Genomic DNA, 22,592 nt, shown 5'->3' on the forward strand with positions numbered 1-22,592 from the left:
TATAATTGTTATTTATTAGAATCATTTATTTTTGGTGAAAATGTTAAAACAATTGGTAATTCAGCATTTGAAAGATGTATGTCATTAGTTAACATCACAATTCCATCATCAATTACAAGTATTAAAACAAGTGCATTTGGTTCATGTTTGAATTTAGAAATTATTAATGTTTCCAAAGGGAATTCGTATTATTGTAATTCAAATAATTGTCAAGTTTTATATGACATAAACCTCACTGAAATTTATTGATTTTCGCCAAAAATACTGAATGAAACATTTAATATTCCAAACACAGTTGAAACCATTAAATCCAATTCATTTTCTTATTGTTTATTTTGTTATATTAATATTCCAAATTCTGTTATATCGATTGAGTCGAATTCATTTTTATCAAGTCCAAATCTTGAAAGTGTTATATTTGGAGAAAATGTTTAAACAATTATGAACTGTGCATTTCAAAATTGTACTAAATTAAAGAATGTTACTCTACCGAAATCAGTTTCATTGTTAATTAATTCATATTATGCACTAGTCTTCAATTTATTAATATATCAATAGAAAATGCATTTTATTCAAATTATGGAAATGATGGTATTGTTTATAACAAAGAAATCACCGAAATTATATGTTATCCGCCAGGGAAACAAGAAATAACATATACAATACCATCAACTGTAACATCTATTGGAAATTATTCATTTTATTCATGTTCATCATTAACGAATATTCAACTCACAAATAATATTCAAACAATTGGCCGTAATGCATTTTATTTATGTTCATCATTAACGAATATCACATTTCCATTATCAATTACAATAATTAGCAGTTATGCATTTGCGAATTGTAATTCACTTGAAACAGTTATTATAGGGGAAAATGTTCAATAAATTCAGAATTATGCATTTTTCTCTTGTACAAATTTGCTATGTGTTTATTATTATGGGACAAATAAACCATCATTTGGTACATACGTTTTCGATGGAACTAATTTTTCCGCAGTTATGACATTAGATTCATATTCAAGTGATGAATTTAATTCATCTGAAGTTTTGAATGGTACAAGTATTTTTATTACGTTAGAAAACATATTCACTAAAACAATAAAATTTATTGTTGAAAATGATAACTCAATAAATTTCCAAGTTATAATAAGTCAAACATTTGAATTAAAAGAAAACGAAATTAAACAAATCGAAATTCGTTATAACCCAACAACTATAGGTAAAAACGAAATCGCAAATATTAAATCAGACGAACTTGGCCAATATCTTTATAAAGTTATTGGCATAGGTAAACCACCGCCAATACAATTGCCATTAACAATCGAAACAAGTATAAATAAAACTTCAATTGGTATAATCGAATTTATAAATCCGTTTTATTTTCCCGCACAATTTTCTATAACTTTAAATAATGAAAAAGCTAATCAAAATGTTTTTAATTTATTATCACGGAAAAAATTCTCTTTAACTAATTATGGAGATACAAATGAAATACAAATTTCATTTTTGCCACGTTTTAATGGCGAATTTAAATCGAATATTATTATAACATATAATGATATTCAATGGGTGTATCCGATAATTGGAATTTGTAATTCATTAAATACGAAAGATCAAAAAATTATTTATGGAATGAGTTATCAGAAGATACAAAAAGAAATTTCTTTATTTTTAATAGGCGAAAAAGAAAATTATAAAATTTCGGAATATAAAATTATTGTTCAATATCAAAAAGGATTTGAATTTGTTTCGAAATATTTAAACATATTTCCGATTAATATAATAAAAAATGAAAATAATAACAAATATATAAATCTTCAAATTAAATATTATCCAAAACGTCCAATGAATACATTCTTAATAATAATCATTAAAAACCCTTTAGAACAAAGTTGGAAATTTAATGTGAAACTTCAAATAGAAAGTTCTGAGCCATTACAAAATATAATTTTGGAATGTTCGCTCGATAAAATAATAAAATATAAACCTAAAATCGTTGATGAGTTCGATGAGAAAACTCCTTTTCATGCTTACCTAGTAAATGGTTCTTCATCTGAGTTCTCTATTTCGAGTTCGAAAGGTTTTATCGAACCTTTTGTTGATGAAATGCCTTTTGATGTTTTGTTTAGCCCGAAAATTTATGGTAAAGTAATGAAGGCACAATTAATTATCGATACTTTAGAAGTGCAATTTAAATATGACTTAATCGGGAGAATTCCTAAATATATGCCGCCAAAGGTTTGCGGTGGAAGAATTGATTTGTCTACGCCGGAATCTCTGAAAAGAAATAATGCGGTGAAAAGAAATATCGTTAAGGAAAATATAGAAAATGCAAAGATTTCAATACCAAAAACTGCTAGATCACCAAGAAAAAAATATTTTTATGCATAAATATTTGTTTTTATTATAAATTTGAATGTTTGTTTTCATTATTTAGATAAAAGCCTTGATTTAATACAAAATGACATTAAAATAAATTTAGTATCTGTTAAAGTTGAAAATGATTTGACACAAGGATGAATTACTCATCAGAAATGTGATATACAATGATTTAGGAGTAAAATATGTGATATTAATTAATATTACAACGAATTGTAATATTGGTAATTAAGAAATGGACAAGAATTAATATAATGAACATTTTCACCAATAAAAATTGTTTCAAAATCATTACAATAAGCAAAAGTATTATTCATAATAGAAATTCAATTAGGAATTGTAAATGTTTTACTTTTCTCATTCGGATAACTAATGATTCGTGAATTTCTTTAGCATATAAAATGCCATCATTTTCATAATTTGAATATTCAAATTTTTTTCTAAAGTTCTTGTTTCAAGTACTGTACATTTGTAAAATGCATTATCACCAATGCCATTAAAACTGTGAGTGTTTTTGTCTCTGCTTCATATGATTGCTTTGTGTTAACAAAAAATATAATCATCAATATCAAAAATGTTTTGAATTTTTATCATAAATTAAATAACTTTTATAAAAATATTTAATAAAAAAAAAATAAGGTGAAGCATACTTGAATCCCCAAAAATTACATGATCATAACAAAAATTCCCGAGTTTTGTTTACTGGGTTTTGCTAATAAAAACTTTTTGTATACATATTTGGTCAATTTATAAAAACACATCCAAACTAACGCAATAAATATTTTTAATTTTTTTCAACATCATAATGATTACCATACTTTGTGTTTTTTATTTTCTATATCATAGCTTATATTTTCAAACAAGACAAATGTTATAGTTCATGATATATGCATATATCATCAATTTTATTTTTCTACTCCGCATCTCTAGTTAATAAAAAATGATTCTTGTAGGTGATATGTATATGGCTATTTTTAAAAAATCTTAAAGAATAAATTTTGTGATTCCTTTTTTATCAAATGATTTGTCACTTTTTATCAAATTCATGAAAAACAAAGGGAAAAAAACCCAACAAATACAAAAATTGAAGACGAGTTAAAAAAGCTTTCATTTATTAAGCAAAAAATTATTGATTTAAAGAAAGAAAATTTTACCAAATCATTAAATTCATTAATCAACAAATTTAACAAAAACATGCCATTACTTTTTAACACTTTTATAAGTCAAATTATATATTCATTATGTGTTATAAGAATTAATGATTTTGATATTGAAATATATTTAAATTTAATTAAAGGAATTGAAGCTTTTGAAATACATTCCAGAAATTTTTAATGTGTTTTCACAATTTCTTCATGAAAAAAATACACAAGAATCGAATTACTTTCTTGAATATATGTTTGAATATTATTTTCATAAAAATTACAAAGCACTACCAAAGAATAATCCGGAACTTCATAAGCAATTAATTAGAGAAGGTCATAATCCAAAAGAAATTGCAAAAATAATTCGAAATGATGATATAGAAAAACTTCAAGAAATATCATCTCAAAATGATTTTGATTTTGATCAAACAATAGAACCATCATATTATGAAAGATGTTCATTTTTTAATCAAAAGAATGTGACATTAATTGATTATGCAGCATTTTTTTCTTCAGTTAAATGTTTTAAATATTTATTAATGATTAATGCAAATGTAGAAAACACAGGTAAATATGCAGTTGCAGGTGGAAATGAAGAAATTATTCATTTATGTGAACAAAATCATTCATCATTTAAAGATGCATATGAAACAGCAATTATGTTTAATCGAAATGATATCTTTAAATATTTTTATGAAAATAAAATTGATAATAATTTAAAGGAATTAGGAATGAAATGTATTTGTAATAATAATTATGATATTTTTTCATTTTTGTTTGAAAATAGACTTAAGTTTGGGGATGTTATTTCTAAAATAGTACAAACTGAGAAATTATATTTTTTATATCTTTTTCACCCAAATCGCTTGCCTCATAATATTTTGTTTTTATGTATGAATGTCCGAAATATTGAGATAATAAAATATATTCTAAAGTATAATATTAATGTCAATTATAGAGAAATTTGTTTTTATAATTTCATATTTAAAAATAATACTTGGTAATTATTTATATTATTTTTGACTGCACTTCTATTGGCTTCTTATAATGGTAATACAGATATGGTTAAATTACTTCTTGAACATTAAGATATTGATGTAAATGCTAAATTTTCATTTTAATATATCTAACATTAGATTAAATGATATTTCATTTTTAGATGTAATTTTTCTCAAATTCTTTTTATCATATTTATTTACTTCTTCAAATGTATATGCCATTAATGATGAATCTTCAGATAATATTGAATATTCCAAACATTCATTCCAATTTTTTTGGTTTAGTAGAATTGGTACACATCTTGATTTAGTAGAACATAAATCAAGTAATTTAAATGCTATTTCTTCTTTTTGTATTAAAAATGCAGTCATAGCTAAACCTATCAAGTCAATTTGCCCTTCCATTTCTAATAATTTCTCATTTATTTCTTTGGGCGATAATTTTGTTCTGATTAAACAATTTGCCCAATGCGCAGAAATAAAACTTGTATCAATTCCCATAAAATTGGCAATTCGAAGTGCTTCGAAATGTAATGAACGATTACAATGTCTTTTTAATAAATTTGGGATTGTTAATGTTTTTAATTCTGCATAAGTTATAAGAATATTAAATGGTTGATGATTCATTATTTCACATATGCGTAAAATTGAAATTTGTTCTGCAAATTGATCAAAATTACGTAATTGAATAAGCTTTTCACTTTCTTCAGATCCATCATCTTTAGGTATGGGAATAATTAAATGTAACCTTGATATAGCTAAAAGTAATGATTGCCTTTGTTTAAACTTAGTGAAGAATAAAGTAGCATCATTTAAACCAATTAAACCTTCTTCAATTTCATCAATTGAAAAATCATTAAAAGGTTCATTTGTAGCTAAATAATCAATATTATTCATACATTTAAACAATTTTAATGCAATACATTCTTCATTCCATGAACCAAAATCAAAAGTTATACCAATAAAAGCTCTAAGTAAAAAAATACCTTCTTTTGTAAAAATACGTGCACCATCTATTTCGGTAATTATAGCAAAATCTGATTTCATTTCCCAATAAAGTGCACGATCAGAATTACCTAACATCCAAATTTTATTATTTTTTATTAGTAAAACAGTATCGTTACCACACCAAATTATCTTTTTCGGGATAACTTCATCAAAATGAATATGAATTTTTACATCATTTAGATTTTTCCCCAGAAAGAAATAATTTGTATCTGATCTAATTAAAGCAAATTCAAGTGAAGGAGAAAATATTATTTCATCAACAGGATATTGAAAGAACTCAGTTTCAAATGATTTTTGCAATAATTTTTCAAATTATAATTTAATTTGAATAATTTCTTAATTTTTTCTTTTCTTTTATGTGATTGATAGATTGTACATCGCAAACTAATATACAATTTCAGATAAACTTTCTGATGCATTCAGATGCTCATCGATGTTTAACACCGATAGAATCGGCCATACTCAGTCAAATCTCATCGTGTTTTGAATACTTTATTCTTCTTTATTCTGTTGAATTTTGTCAACTTTTGTGAAAAGGTAAATCACACGGCCATGTCGATTCTTGAGTCCTTGATCAAAAAATACAAAGTAATAACAGGTGTATATTTCCTCTCAAAGCCAGAACGAAGAGTTTGGAATATATTTTTCCTCGTTCTTTTCATCGTTTTCATTTTCGGCTTAATAAATTTATCAAAAGGAACAATGCATTCTTTCCAAAGGCTACTTGGTTTCGGGTTAGAACCTCAAAATCCTGTTAACGGCGATTCATATCATTAGCTTTATTATCTATCGAATTAGCAATCAATAAACTTTGATTCTATCAAGCATTTACTTTTCTATAGCACACAAAACTTATGCACCCATTTAAAATTAAAAGATATCTTATTTAAATAATAAATGTAGTGTACTTATCATAATACAATGTTTTTTATAAAAAATTGTCTCAGATATTAATAACATTTATTCATATGGTGAAAAATACGAACCATCAGAGTAAGCAATCTTCGTTTTTTGGTCATGAGCTCTTTTTGCTTCTTTTCTTCTCAAAGATGTTAAAAATTTTGATGTATTCTCTAAGTTAGACATTCGAATATCTTGCACGTCCCTTAGCTTCCTTCTCATTTCTTCAAGGTAGAAAGGTCCAGTGTTAGGACGTTCAATAGGATGATATGAATATTCATTTGGAAGTGAAATAGGTTGGAAAGAAGAAGACCATTTCGCTTGAGATGCTGTTGATAACAAAATTTGATTGTTTTGATCTGTCATTTGTCGGATAGAATCAAGATCATTTCTTATTTCGCGAAGTGACTGATATTGTTTAGAAATATCATAGTTCTTTGTAGTTGTCTCAGATGATGATAGGTAGTATTTTAAATCATTCACATATCCGGAAATTGTTTCTATTTTTGATAAGTCGTTTTCACCATCATTTTCAAAGATATTTGATCGTTCATTCTCAATTTCATCAAATTTTTGTTTGATTTTTTCGGTTTCTTCTTTTTGGCTTTCTCTTTTGCACTCGAGTTCAATTTGCGCATATAAACATTGGCGTGCTCTTGCACTGTTCTTTTTAGTTGATTCTTTTAATTTGTTTCTTATTTTATTGAGTTCATTAAATTGATTTGATAATGTTTCGTGAGTTAATTGAGTCTGAATACTTTGCGTACAAGAACGGATATCTTCTTTAAGGCAATTGATCTTTTTGATTTTGTCTTCTGAATTATTAGTTTTAATTGTTTCGATTCGATTGAAGAGATCACGAAATTTCATGCCAAAAGGATCAATGGTATCAACAGCTAACTGCGAAAATTTATTTTGATCAGTTGTAAAAATAATTTCATCTCTTATCATCTGCCTTATTGATTCTATAAACGAATAAATAATCTCATCTATTGAGGAATTATCTTGGAGTGAATTTTTAATTGTATTCGTAAAATCATTTGATACTAAATTTAATTTATGCTGAAGATATTCAATAATATTTCTTTCAATAGAAGACTGCAAACTAAAATCATCTTTGTGATTATTTGATTGAATATTTTGTGAAATTGTGGTTTGAATTTGATTCACATCAGAATCTTCATCTATTTCTTTGGGAATAGCTTCAGAAAAATCACTTTCATCAAGAAGTGCATCAATATTTAATGGCTTTCTTTGCGGTGTCCTACCTCGAGATTGGGGTAATTTCTTTTTTTTCTTTTTCTTTTCAGTTTTTGGCCTTGGCTTTGACTCGGCCATGCCTTCATCAAACAGACCAAGATCTTTCAGTCCTGCAATAAAGTCACTATCAACTTCTGAATCCATTTTGGATCCAAAATCAGTTAGAATTTAATTTCTGAAGCTCATAGAAAACATTGAATACATATAATTATTTACTATTTTTATCCTTAAAAAACAAGAACACTTCTTAATTTACATTTATTCTGGAATGTAATTCATATTTTATTTATGTAGGCATGTTTTCCATACATTATTACAATATTAAGCGTTTTGAGGATAAAACAAATCGTTCAACACATTTCTTTCATCATCTTCATTTTCGTCAAGCCACTCTCTAAATGAACTATTGTCAAGTGCGTGTTGTATCATTTCATCACGAGCACCTTCATCAACTTCGTTAAGCAATCTTTCAAATGCGTTTACAATCATTTTCGTATCGCCCAAAGAAGGAAAATCGAATAAATAAACAAAAATTTCTTTTTGGTTTAACATTTCGAAAATGTCCAAAGAAGACTTTAAGTAAAATATAATTATTAACTTAATTATTTGACTTTTTACTGAGTATACTCCTTCATCGAACTTAGATATAAGTGAGAAAAACATATTAATGATAAACTCTTCGTTAATATAAAATGGTAATTCGTAAATAATATTATTAAATATTTCGATTGCATTTGTAAATCGCTTTGATTCAATCGATGTGTTTATAAAAATATAATTAATAAAGTCAAATGTTCCAATATCAACAAAATACTGAATTTGATTTTTAGCATTTTCGATAATGAATTGTAACAATTGAATTATTTGTTTTTGAAGTTTTTTATTTTTATCATAAAGATGAAAGAAACAAACTAAAAAATTATTTTCCACATAAAAATTTAAATACATTTCATTAACTAAAATACATTCATATGAAAGTTGAAAAAGATCACAGATTTCATCAGGATCAACTGGAATAATTCGAAATAATAATGGAATGATTTCAATAAATTCTTCATCAAACCGATTTAAGCGTTTCACAATTGAACATGCAAGTTTCGTTATGCGATTATAAATTTCGAAATCATTTGTTTGTAAAATGCCAGCCACTTTTTGAATGTATGGGGATTCAATGAATTTGAGACCAAGATGTTCGGCCGATAGAACTAAAAGTCGCGTTAATTTAATTGATGGATGCGAAGGGAAAGTCTCAATGCAAAATTGAAACAAACCTTGTTCCATCGAAAAATCAGCCATTTCTGATGGGTATGATAATATTCGATAAAGTAAGCGAAAACATGTTTTGGAAATGTCATACTTGTCTGAGAAAGAATTCTTTATAACCATAATAATAAAATCTTGTGGAAATAAAACTTGAAAATCATCAAGGATACTACTTAAGTCTGCTGCTGATTTAAGAATATCGCTGGATTTAGAACTATTCATAAATAATTGATAATTTAAATTAACCCTTTTCAAAAGATCTTCATCTGTTAGACTTTGGGATTGTGTGTTCTTCCATTTTTCTTTTTTCATTAAAATTTTAAGTTCCAATTTGTATCCAGGGTTCATGTCGGTGCAATGCTGCCATAAAAAATTATAATAAATATTTTTGGCAATATTTTTTTCACTCAAATTTCCTGTGTTAAAGATTCGAAAATTGAATCTGATATATAAATAAAATTTTACAAATTTGAACTCCGATATCGTTCATCGGTTAGGATATGTGGTTTTCATCCACGGGAGCGGGGTTCGACTCCCCGTATCGGAATAAATTTTTTCATGATTATTTTTTACAAAATTTTTACATTGTCTGAGTAAAAATAATTTTGGGAAAAAATCTTTAATCATCAATGTTGGATAAACATACTCCAACTTAGAACAAAGAGTAATACTTTGAACTCAGTTGATATTGACATAATGTTAATCATGATTTTCATTTCATTTTAATAATGTTCTTAGAAGAAGAAAGAAATTCATAGAGTACAGTTTAATTCAAATAAATGGAATTTATTGATATTTATCAAGTATTCAGTGAGCGAAAAAAAAATTGGATTCAACAGAAATGTGATATAAAATAATCAATGTCCAAATTTTTATCCAGAGGAAACAAGGAATTTTCAAATGAAAATTTTTCCAAAGCAATTGAGTACTATGATCTTTCTTCAAAGAAAGGTAATAAGCCCAGAATATTATCTGATTCTCTTTTAAATCAATCAATTTCAGCTTCTTTTTTAGATCTTCCAAAATTAGCAAGAAACTACTTTGCAGAAGCACTTGAAGTTCCTGTTCGAAATGAAGCTATTCAAACATCACAAAAAGAAATGAATGAAGTTCCAATAAGACAAATTTCACAATCTTTTTCAGACGATGATCTTGGTTTTTTTGAAGAAATTGAAGAATCCTCTTTTTTTAAGAATATAAATTCAGTCAATGATTCTTTTGATATTGATAGATGGTCACCAACAATTTTTTCCAAAAGGTGTTTCATTTATTCTCAAATCGGTGATTACAAAAATGCACATCAAGAAGCACAGATCATGACTACTGTTGATCCAATGTCTCCTATTTTTTGGGAAATCCGAGCTGAATGTGCATGGCTCATTAAGGACATAAAATCCCTTGAGGAATCGGTAAAGAACTGCAAAAAATTGGGAGCGAGTCCAAACCTTCATATGGCCAAGTATTATTGGCTTAAAAAAGAATATGATCTTGCTGATAAATACCTAAATGCAGCAGTAGAAAATCATGAAAGTGCAGCTGTAGTTAACCGCTCCAAGTTCAATCTTTTAAGGGGACGCGTAATGAGTGTTGTAAAAGATACTCCAAATTCACCAATATCAATCTTCACTCAAAAAATCTTACCAACAAAGGTCAACCTCCAAATTCTCAGCCAATGTCCTTTTCTTAATTATGTTCTATATTCGTTTTATCGTTCTTTCTCTGTTCCTTTATCCTCTCTTAAACCCTCAATGTTCATAGAAATTCCAGTACAAAAAGCTTGGGTCCATGGAACTCCAACACTGTCACAGCCTTCTCTTAATTCTTCTGTCGAAGACATTCCTCAATGTTTTTGCCTAAAGATCAAAGATATGGAGACCGTTAAGCACATTCACGAAAGCGGCCGTTTATTCGGCCGTTTAATTGATAAGGATTCAATTAATGAAAGAGCAACAATATGTTATGGACTTGCGACCTTAGAAGTATCAAAATGTATTTCCAGTTATCTTAATAGCACAGATAAACCAAGTAATATTCCCGGGTTTTCTAATGTCATTACAATTATAATGAATTGGTTACGTCTTATTGACCCTACAATTCCTGTTTTCATAAGAAACCAAATTGTGAATACTCCGTTATATATTCATGTACAAAAAAAAGGAATTTCAACTGAACTTTATTCTTATAATCAACGTTTATTTGAGAAGCTTAAAAATGGAATATCTCACTCTACCTCAAAGGAAATTTATGTTCATATCTCCTCTGCTCAAACTATCGATGAACTTTGGAGTATTTTTAAGTCAGATATTAAATATCCAATTCCCAATTCACCTGCATCAATTTTCTTATCTTCACATAACAACACTTTAGACTTTGGGCTTGTTGTCGAAGAAGGAAATGAAAGTAGAATACATGCAAATGATGAAGTTATAACTTTATGGTATAATCTAATGAACACAGCGCGTGCTGGAAAAGTTGGACAAAATGTATTTGAGTTCATACGTACCTGGATGAGAGCTTCACCACTTACGAATTACTCTCATGTTGCAGGTTCCATTTTGCTTTTTGCACTTTTGCATTCAATTTTTGGGGTAACCCCAGAAGAGAACGTTATGAAACCGTTTGATTTGCAAATCGAAGCACTTCTTTCCCAAAATTTAGAGAAGTTTATCGAATATTTAAAGGGAAATGATATGAAGCTTCATGTTGATAGTTCAGTTGATCAGAATTTACCTGATATAGCAAAATTAATGCCAAATCTTCACATGAGAATTCAAATGCTACTTGATATCCCAGAACACTCTCAGACAAATAATGAGAACGAAACCAATGAAGAAAAAGAAAATAGTTAACAATCTTAAGATCACGAAAAATTACAAATTTTCTAAATCGAAGAAAATTAATCCAAAACTTGAATGCAATTCATTCATGTTTACATTTCCTTTATTTTGAACCGTATCATATTTGTAAATAATATCTTATTAATAAGAACAATTATTTTTTGAGAAACAAAGTTTATTCTTTGAAGTCACTTTCAAAACGAGAAAAAGTTCGGTCCATTGTTTTGAGGAGGTCCTGAAGTTGAAGCACTTAAATGGTTCTGATTATTATTTTGGAAGTTATTAAACGTTCCCCTTTGAGGTGTACTTTTTGCTAAATTTCTGAAATCCGAGTAAGGGTCATAAGGGTTCGGTTGGTTATCCAGTTGCAAAGGCATTTGATTTGGCTGTTGTAAAGTTGTGAAAGGCATATTTGAATTTTGAGGGGGGCCTCCAAACGTATTTTGGTTGAAAGGGTCGAACTGATTTGATTGGTTTATATTTGATGTTGTTGGCTGGAACACATCGAAGTTATTATTCGGAGGACTTCCAAACGATTGGAATGTGTTTTGCTGCTGGTTTGAGGAACTACGGAACATGTCATATGATACTTGTTGTGACTTATTGTCTTGTTTCGGTGGCGATGAAGTTTGCTGATTAAATAATTCGAGCGATATTATGTTACTGTTGTCTTGCTTAGGCTTTGGCGTGCTTGGCTCGAACAGCTCAATCTTTGCTTTGCTGTCTTGCGCTGTGGCTGGCGATGGCGATGTCTCAAATAAGTCAATGATTATGTTATCTTGCTGCGGCTTGGACGCACTCGGCTTGTCAAAGAGCTCAAACTGCGACTTGTTGTCCTGCTTGGGTGGCTCTGCCTTAACTTGTTTGCTCTGTTCGAAGATGTCGAATTGCGAATTGTCTTTCTTAGCTTGTTCTGGCTTTGGTTTGTTCTGTTCGAATATCTCAAATGACGCCTTGTTGTCCTGCTTTGGAGGCTCCGCTTTCTTTTGCTTATTCTGTTCGAATATTTCGAATGAAGCTTTGTTGTCCTGCTTTGGAGGCTCTGTCTGCTTCGCTTTATTCTGTTCGAAGATTTCGAACTGTGAATTATCTTTCTTAGCTTGTTCTGTTTGCTTTTGCTTGTTCTGCTCAAATATCTCAAATTGCGAATTATCCTTTTTAGCTTGCTCTGCCTTTGGTTTGTTCTGTTCGAATATTTCGAATGAAGCTTTGTTGTCCTGTTTAGGTGGCTCCGCTTTCTTTTGCTTATTCTGTTCGAATATTTCGAATGAAGCTTTGTTGTCCTGCTTTGGAGGCTCTGTCTGCTTCGCTTTATTCTGTTCGAAGATTTCGAATTGCGAATTATCTTTCTTAGTTTGTTCTGTTTGCTTTTGTTTGTTCTGCTCAAATATCTCAAATTGCGAATTGTCTTTCTTAGTTTGCTCTGTTTGCTTCGCTTTATTCTGTTCGAAGATTTCGAATTGCGAATTGTCTTCCTTTTGTTTCTGCGCTTCTTGCTTCTTCTCTTCCACTTTTTCTTCTTTGTTTTCTTTCGTTACTTTTTCTTCTTTCGGTTTCGGCTTCTCCTGTCTAAATGGGTCAGCGAATGCAAACTGGTCTTCCTTCGGCTGCTTGCGCGCTGGCTGCGTGAACTGATCGAATGTGTTTGATATTGGCGATGAAGGGCCAAACGCATTCATTTGGTTATTACTAAATGAACCGATTGGACTGCCGAACGGATCGCCGCTCATCATTTGATTATTACTGCTGAATGAGCCGATGCTTGGGCTTTGGCTATTAGCGAACGGATCGCTCATATTTGGAGTGTCGAATGAGCCGATGCTTTGCGATTGGTTATTGTTATTAAATGAACTCGTGCTTGCGCTTTGGCTATTAGTAGCGAATGGATCAGTGATTGGCGGAGTGTCGAATGATCCAACAGTTGGCGATTCATTCATTGATTGATTACTATTCATATTTGAAGTATCGAATGATTTAATGTTTGCGTTTTGGTTATTATTAAATGAATCATTTGCAGTTTGTTTATTATCATTTGATTCTGTTGAAGTTGGATGTGAATTATTGAATAATTCGAATGAATTTGACTTGTAATCTGATTCATTTTGTGCAAATGAACTTGATTCAGTTATTGTATTATTTTGATTATTTTGCTTAAATATATCGAAAGGATTTACATCGCCTTTATTTACTACTAAAGACTTTGATTTATTAATTGTTTTGTTTTGTTCATTTTTATTAAATATTTCGAATTGATCTGATTTATCTTCTGATGTAATCTTTTGTTCAACGAATGAATTAGAAGTTGAAATTTTATTTTGTTCATTTTTATTAAATATTTCGAATTGATCTGATTTATCTTCTGATGTAATCTTTTGTTCAACAAATGAATTAGAAGTTGAAATTTTATTTTGTTCATTTTGTTTAAATATTTCAAATTGATCTGTTGTTATATCATTTTTATTACTTTTTGCATAAGAACTTGATCTATTAACTGATTTATTTTGTTCATTTTGTTTAAATATTTCAAATGAATTCGATTCTGATTCATCATTTTTATCATTAACAAATGAATTTGATTTATTAATTGTTTTTTGTTGTTCATTTTGTTGAAATATTTCGAATGAATTTGAACTTGAGTTTTTATTACTTGCAACAAATGAATTCGATTTGTTAATAAATCCTTTATTTTGATTATTATTTGGTTTAAATGGATCCGAAATATTTTTATTAGATTTAAATGGATCAGGAAATGTTTGATTATCATTAGCAAATGAATCAGATACATTTGCATTGGATTTAAATGGATCAACAAATGATTTATTAGCGAAAGGATCAGGGAAATTAGCATTAGCAAATGGATCAGGGAAATTATTATTACTATTATTAGCAAATGGATCAGGTAAATTAGTATTATTCGATTGATATGGATCAGTTGAGTTATAATTTGATTGGAATGGATCAATGAATGTAAGATTTTCTTGTTTAAATGGATCGACGTAATTACGATTAAATTGTTCGAACAAATCGACATTATTATTGTTATTATTATTAAATGTATTATTATCATTTTGTTTTATAGGTGAATTATCAAGTTGATTTTGTTCTACAATAGTAATATTATCTTGTTTAAATGTATCAGTAAATCCAATATTAAATTGTACAAATGGATCAATGATTTGTTGTTGATCATTTTTATTCTGTTTATCAAATAAATCGAATAATTTGTTTTCACTTTCATTTGATTGTGATACATCACTTTGTTGTTGATTCATTGAGTTAAAGAATTCATTTGTATCTTGTTCATTTTGATCTAATGATTTACTACGTTTATATTCAGTATCATTAAATTCATTAGAACTTCTTTGTTTAAATAATTCGAACGGATCATTTTGTTCATTATTAATAGTATTATCTTTAAATTGATCTGATTTCCTTCGCTTAAAACTATCTTCATCTTTTCGAACAATTTCTGTTGGTGTTATTGGTGGTTTAACTGTTGATGTTATTGGATGTTTAACAGTAGAACTTCGAGCTCTAATTTTTTGTTTGTTATATAATTCATTTTGATCCAAATCACGTTTAAGGGTTTCATTTTGTGCAAATAATTTGTTTTCGATACTTTTTTGTTGGTTATCAATAATTTCATTATTTTTAGGAGAAGAATCAATTTCAACAGAAACTTCTTGTGATTTATAAATATTTTGTTGTTGTTGTTGTTGTTGTACAATTTCTTGTTTAACAGGTATAGGTTTAGTTTTAATTTTACGTACAACTTTCTTAACAACTTTCGGCTTTTGTTGAATAGTATTATTTTTAATTGATTCAAGCATATCTTTTAATTGCATGAAAGCGGATTCTAATTCTTCTTGTAAAGGTATAAATGTCGGATTATCTAAAACCCATTTTCCATGAACTTTTAATCCTTTCTTATTAATCTTTATGAATAAATCAAATGCATTAATTAATTTTTGTGTCATTTTATCCTTATTTTTAATTTTGGATTTATCAGTTAAAAATGTTTGAATGATTTTAGATGGACCTTCATTAACAGTAGCTAATAAAGATCCATGTAAAATCCTTTGGATTTGTAAATAATCCTCACTTTCTAATGACTTTTGTAATAATTCGATTCTTACTTTAATTTGATGATAAGCTACACGTATAGGTTCATAATCAATTATATGAATTCCATCTTTTTGAACTGGGAATCGTTGTAATACATTTGGTAATTCATAATCAGTATTTAAGATAACTCTTCGTACCCATTGTGTAGTTAATGTACCATGAGTTTGATCAGAATCTTTAACAAATGGTGTATCGAAATAAAATTGTGTAATTTTATTAATTTCTTTGTTTTTATAAGGCTCGACAAATGTAATTTGTAAATATAATTTATTCGGTTGAAGTTTTTCTTGATTCATAAATAAGTTCTCAGTAATTAATTCAACTTTATCATTACCATAAAGTTCTTTATATATCGAAATTAATGATTCTGAGAATTGATATACATGTGTTAATCTTTTTTCTCGATATATATAAGTTTTACCATTATCATTATTAAATTCTTCTCCATAAAATGTAACTCTAAAGAAGCGATCAGTATTAGCATCAGTATCAGAAGATTTAAAATTAGAGATATCTTTAAATAATAAAGAATATGTCGAAAATATTTTCGATAATTCTAAATAAGATCGTTCATTCTCAAATAATGGCCAATAAATATCTAATAATATAATTGGTAATATATATGTTAAACCTTTTTGACATAAATCAAAGATTTTCTCAAGATTTGATAATAAATGAAACTTTTGGATTTGTTCTGAATCAAATAATTCGATTATATTTAATACCGATTTAATAGCTTCATTAGGCATTGCTAAATTATTAACTAATGAACTACATTTAGAAAATGCTAAACATGGATGTTCTAATTCGAAAATATTTGGTAAATTACCATTAAATGTTAAATATTCTATGATTATAGCACTTTGTAATACAATTGTAAATGCTGATTCAACTGGTTTATCTTTCTTTTCTAAATAATTCGATAATGATTTTAATATTATGATCATATCATTAGGTGAATATATAAATAAAAATGATCTTTCTAATAATAATTCTGATTTCGATTCAATTGTAAGTTTGTTGTTGTTTAATAGTTTTGTATTTGTTATTAACTTCTTAAAAATATCACAAAAGATTAATATGTCATCTTCATCTGTATCATTTTGTATTAATTTTGTTAATTCTATTAAATTATTTGATGATAAATTAGAATTCGGTAATAAAAATAATATATGTGTTAATACTCCATATATTAAATATTTATTTTTACAAGTTTCAAATATATCAAATATCACTTGTTTAATTTCATTCGAAAAACTATTATTCTCTGATAAATATATTAAATATGTTTGTAATATTTCTATTAATGAACATTTCTTTAAATATAATAAATCTTTAAATGATGATTTAATTATCATCGAAAATGTTTCACACATAACTTTTAATGTTTCATTATTACATTTAAGATTTAATATATCATAATATAATTCAATTGTATTATTAACATTATTATTCGTTGAATTCTTTAAATAATTCTTCATAAAAACTGATAATAAATAATATGTTTCATTACATATTGATAAAAAATCAATTTGGATCGGGGTTTGATCAAAGTTTAATTCTAAATCTTTTAATTCTTTTAATGTATCTGCATGATTAGACTTACGTAATATTAATGTATGTGATTTCTTACGAAAGTTTTGTGGTAATGTATCCAATTTCTTTTCAGGTACATTTTCTTTCTTTTGATTTTCATTTTTATTATATTCTTTAATAATTCTTTGTAATATTTTCCTTAATATTATATATAAATTCTTCTCTTGTGAAACTTCGGTTTCTTTATATGTTATAGGATCAGTATTAAATAATATAAATAATATAAAGAAAACTTCACTTAATTGGATATCATTAGCTTGGAAATTATCCGGATTTATAGAATATATTGAAGATTCTAATGTAGTTGATATAGTTATAAGCATTTCTTTAGGATAAAATCTAAATAATTTTAATAATATAATAAATATTTTCGGATTAATTTTATTTTGATATGATTTAATAATAATTTCTAAAACAATTTTTTGGAAATCTACAAAATATTTTAATGAAAAATAGAAAAACTTCGGTTGAAATACTTTTGTAATGAAATGTGTCGAAATTGCGTTTTCAAAGAAGTTATCTTGAAATTGTTTATTTTGATGTTGAAATATTTGGAATGATATTTCATAATAACCAACTTCAAAAAGATAATAAATAAATTCCGATAAATATTCCAGTAAATTTAATTGTTGGTTTTCAGTATTTGTTATTAACTTACACCAATTTATCATAAAATTATTAATTTCTTTCAAATCGAAATTCTTTTCATCTGATAAAATTAATAATTTAATAATAAGTCTAAAGAATCCTCTAATACAAAATATTATAGATTTTAATGAACCATTTGAAGATTCCAAAAAATTATTTAATTTTATCAGAATTTTTTGATGGAAATCTTTATATAATTCATAATCGCCATGAAATGCAAAATAATGTATATATAATAAAAAGTATATTTCAAATTGTGATGACCCAATGACAGGAACTAATATATTTTGTAATGATACAAATAAATGAATTACATTTTTCGTTGTTAAGTTATTAATTCCATTAATTAATATATCAAAGATAAACATTAAATTATCAATTAATATTGGAACTGGTATAGTTTCTAATAATTGTTGATCACCTAAACTTTTAACTATTGTATAAATCGCTTTAAATTTCTCAAAGTTTTCATCAGATGAAACTAAATTAGATATAATTTCCGTACTAAATGTTATCGACGCTTTCGATTCTTGATTAGTACTTTCTAATATTATTGGTGTTGTATGTTTACCATCACCTAGAAATGATTTACTTGAAGAGATTTTATATGTCGATTTACCAATTAAATTAATTTGATTTAACTTATGATTAATATTATATATAGTAAAACATAATTGCATTGTGTCTTTAATTGGATATGGTAAATTAATGATAAAAATGTCTTGGAAATTTGGACTTGTTTCATCATACCAACATGTAGTATAACTATAATTTACATATTTGGAAGAATCAAATTTAGATTGAATACAATCTAATGCCTCATCATTATTACGGATTTCAAATTTGATAATTAAACTTTTGGATTTAAGTTGATGACTCTTGTCTGTAATGGTTTCAATCTTAAGTGCCATTTGATGAAATACCGAAAAAAATGGAAAATGATTTGTTAAATGTAAACGACGTAAAACATTGAATTCAGTGTTAACGTTCTCCATTGTGACGGTTATTCTGAATTGTTTCGGTTTTTTATGTGTGATTTCTTCAATATAAAACGTGACAAATTCTTCCTTAAGTGGCTTTTGGAATAAAGATGGATTTGGAAATGTGATTTTGGAATCTTTTCGAAGTAAAGATGAAAATTCATGTTCTGTTATTGCAAATATACTAAAAGCATCTTTATGCGCTTCTGTTGATTTAGATAATTTGGCTTGAGCTATCTTCTTGTTTTTTTCTGTGCTATCAAGATAATATTTAATGACATTTTCCCCATTATGTATTGATGTTGGATGACAAAAAGCAATTATCATACTGACATTATTTGTTACAGATGCTGGATCAAGATGGAAAGTAATGTTTGATGATGATGAAGTTTCTTCATCAAAAAATTGTTGACATTGTTTGGGATAAAAATGCCATGGTTGAGAAATATAAGTTCGTGTCTTGTTGTCATAAAGATATGCAATACATGTAATGGGTTCAATAAGCTCGAATTGAAAATCAACTTGAACTTGAAGATTAATTTTCTTTAAAAATGATGACTCAACATTCGGTGGTGGGAAAGAATCTGATCCCTTGATTTCTGTATTGTCTGTTGATTTAAGTTGAGGCATAATTATTTTTAAAGAATCATCAAGATATTTATCAACCTTCGACTCGTCTGGAAACAAAGATTGGGGCGTGCGTTGAACCTCCATTTCATGGATTTCTGAACAAAAGATATTGCCAATTGGATCTGATTGTATTTCATTAGTTGAAAATTCTGGAATTTGAAACGGATTTTGAATACCCTTCTTGACACTGACACTATTTTTTATCCATGGTATATCTTTTTGTTGATTTTCATTTATTTCTTCTTCTATTTGAGGTTCACACATAATTTTGATCGTTTATCACCCAAAATATAAAAATGTCAAAAAAAAAATCTGTGAAAATCTTTGTCTGCCACATATTCCCTATCAAAACTGATTCACCGAAAAATTACATTTAACATTTTTTATTATTTTATAGAATTCATCAGCCAATTTATTCAAATAAAAATGATTTTTTGAAAACATTAACTTATATGTATTTGAGATTCTCAATTATGTATTTCATTTTTTAATGAATTGGATATTTATATGTTTTTTACTAATGACAAATATTGTAAACTTTGCCAAAAATATACCATTCCCTCTCTGTATACAATGACAGGTAATCTTTTATTATGTATTATAATGCCTATTTTAGTTGGGATATAGTTTTCATCATATAGTTTTATTTTAAAGAAAAAAAATTGAAATGTTTTAGAGTTAGCAAAATATAAACACATGTTTAAACATTTGCTCAATTGCTGATTACAATGATTTAAAATATTTGTATACAAAATTTATATGTAAAATAGTTGGTATGTTTGGGAAACCATGGAATTTTAAATTGAAAAAAGCACTTTTGCGGTAAAGTACAATTTTAAAAAGTGTCAACATTTTTTCACTTGGCGGTTTTACGTTGAACTTTAACCGTCTGACTTTCTTTAAAAATTAAATCCAAAAAACTGTTGTAATGCAACTTTTGTGTGAATTTTCTTTTCAGCAGCGGTTTTGGATTTTGGAATGATAAATGTCCAAATCTTGACCATTGTATTGCTCAAAAACCAAATTTGCAGTTCACCACAGCCTCAATTAAACCTAATGTTTTACAAATATAAATTTAATCAATTTTATAATTTATTTAATGATGATTTTCAGATCAATATCCTTCTTAAGATCATTAAATTTTCCTACACTCCTCATAAAAATTTGTTTAATCATTTTGAAAATTTACTATTTCACCATAATCATTGCATTTCAGAAATCAAAACTAATTCGTATATGAATTTATTATCGAATGAGTTCAATACTAATTTTTCAATCCCAAATTACAAACTTATACGTAAACATTTTAATGATAAATTCTTTTATCTTAATAATTTCGAGTTTAGTTTCTTAATAATTGGACAGTCTTTTTTAATTTATTATATTATTTTTAATTTGCTGAGATCATTAAAAAAATTTGGTATCCATAAGTTAGAATCTTATTATACACCGAAACGAACATTTGGTTTAATTTTTTTCATTTTTCTCTTTATTGTGCATTCATACGAAACGTCACTTATTATAACATCTTCAAATGAATTCACTGAAGAAGCAAAAAATACAACGACACATGTTACAATAGAAGGAAGTATAACTTCTATACCAGATGCTTTCCAAGAATGGCCTTTGCTAATTTATGCTCAAATTGGAGATTCAGTAGAAACAATTGGAAAAAATGCATTCCAAAATTGTTATAACTTAAGTAATGTAATCTTTGGGAATGGAGTGAAAAATATTTTAGATAATGCATTTTATTCATGTTCTTCATTAGATAATATTACATTACCAACATCAGTTCAATCAATTGGAATGTCTGCTTTTGCTTCATGTACAAGTGTTAAATTTTTTGCTGTTTCTAATGAAAATCAATATTATACTATTCTTGATAATGGTGTGCTTTATGATAAAAATCAACAAAAATTAGTTCGTTATCCTGTTGGAAATATTAATGAAAAATATGAAATTCCAAACACAGTAACAGAAATTGATCACTATTCATTTTATTCATGTGTTTCATTGAACACAATTGTTATTGGTGAAAATGTTAATGCTATTGGTTCACGCGCATTTCAATACTGCACTAATCTCTATTGCATTATTTATCGTGGTACAAAAATTAAAACTTCTTATTCAAGCTCCTTTGGTAATGTACCTGCAAAATATGTTTATACCTTAGATACTTATGAAGGAACAAATTTTTGTGGTATTAATGTAATTAAAGGAGCTACAGAAGAACAGTGCACTGTTCCAACAAATACATTCATTGTATCAAAAACATTCACTAATTCAAATATATTTTCTAACTTAAATTCATTTAATAGATCAAATACATTTACTCAGTCTAATACATATACTATATCAAATTCATTCACCAAATCTAACACATTTACTAAGTCAAATACATTTTCGCATTCATATATTGCTTCTTGTTCGTCAGATATAAGTATAACTCATTCTTTCATTTTAACTGCTTTTTCATATATTTATGAATCTTTTTCTTTATATTCATTTATAACAAATTCTTTTTTGCTCTCAATAATTGATTCTTCGCAAACATATATTAATACATATATTATTTATTATGATTATACTGTTGTATTATATACTTCTTACTATATCTTTTATTCAGATTTTTATACATTAATGAATCAAAACAATATTTTAGTGAATGATAATACAAAGCAAAATATAATCATCGGTATATGCGTTGCAATTGTAATTGTATTGATTATTTCAATAGTCATCATAATAATTATACATAAACATAATAAAAAACAAAACAGTAATAGCAATGATTATGAAAATGAAAATAATTTGA

At 27.0% G+C, this 22,592-nt stretch overlaps 3 protein-coding genes across 3 annotated transcripts; 1 reads left to right on the forward strand and 2 right to left on the reverse strand.

The window, feature by feature from the left end:
* Positions 1-6,495: 6,495 nt before the first annotated feature.
* GO595_006115 (uncharacterized protein) lies at positions 6,496-7,305 on the reverse strand (the record flags this gene model as incomplete). Its single annotated transcript, XM_067919433.1, has 1 exon — positions 6,496-7,305. The coding sequence occupies one exon, from the start codon at positions 7,303-7,305 to the stop codon at positions 6,496-6,498; it is 810 nt and encodes a 269-aa protein (XP_067773711.1).
* A 2,513-nt stretch (positions 7,306-9,818) lies between these two features.
* Positions 9,819-11,807, forward strand: GO595_006116 (TPR Domain containing protein; the record flags this gene model as incomplete). The annotated part of the gene is made up of 1 exon (XM_067919434.1): positions 9,819-11,807. The coding sequence occupies one exon, from the start codon at positions 9,819-9,821 to the stop codon at positions 11,805-11,807; it is 1,989 nt and encodes a 662-aa protein (XP_067773712.1).
* Positions 11,808-11,989: 182 nt separating this feature from the next.
* Positions 11,990-13,732, reverse strand: GO595_006117 (uncharacterized protein; the record flags this gene model as incomplete). Its single annotated transcript, XM_067919435.1, has 1 exon — positions 11,990-13,732. The coding sequence occupies one exon, from the start codon at positions 13,730-13,732 to the stop codon at positions 11,990-11,992; it is 1,743 nt and encodes a 580-aa protein (XP_067773713.1).
* Between the last annotated feature and the right edge of the window lie 8,860 nt (positions 13,733-22,592).

Source organism: Histomonas meleagridis, assembly GCF_020186115.1.
Source record: "Histomonas meleagridis strain 2922-C6/04-10x chromosome Unknown contig_40, whole genome shotgun sequence".
In the NCBI taxonomy this organism is placed as follows: Eukaryota; Parabasalia; order Tritrichomonadida; family Dientamoebidae; genus Histomonas; species Histomonas meleagridis.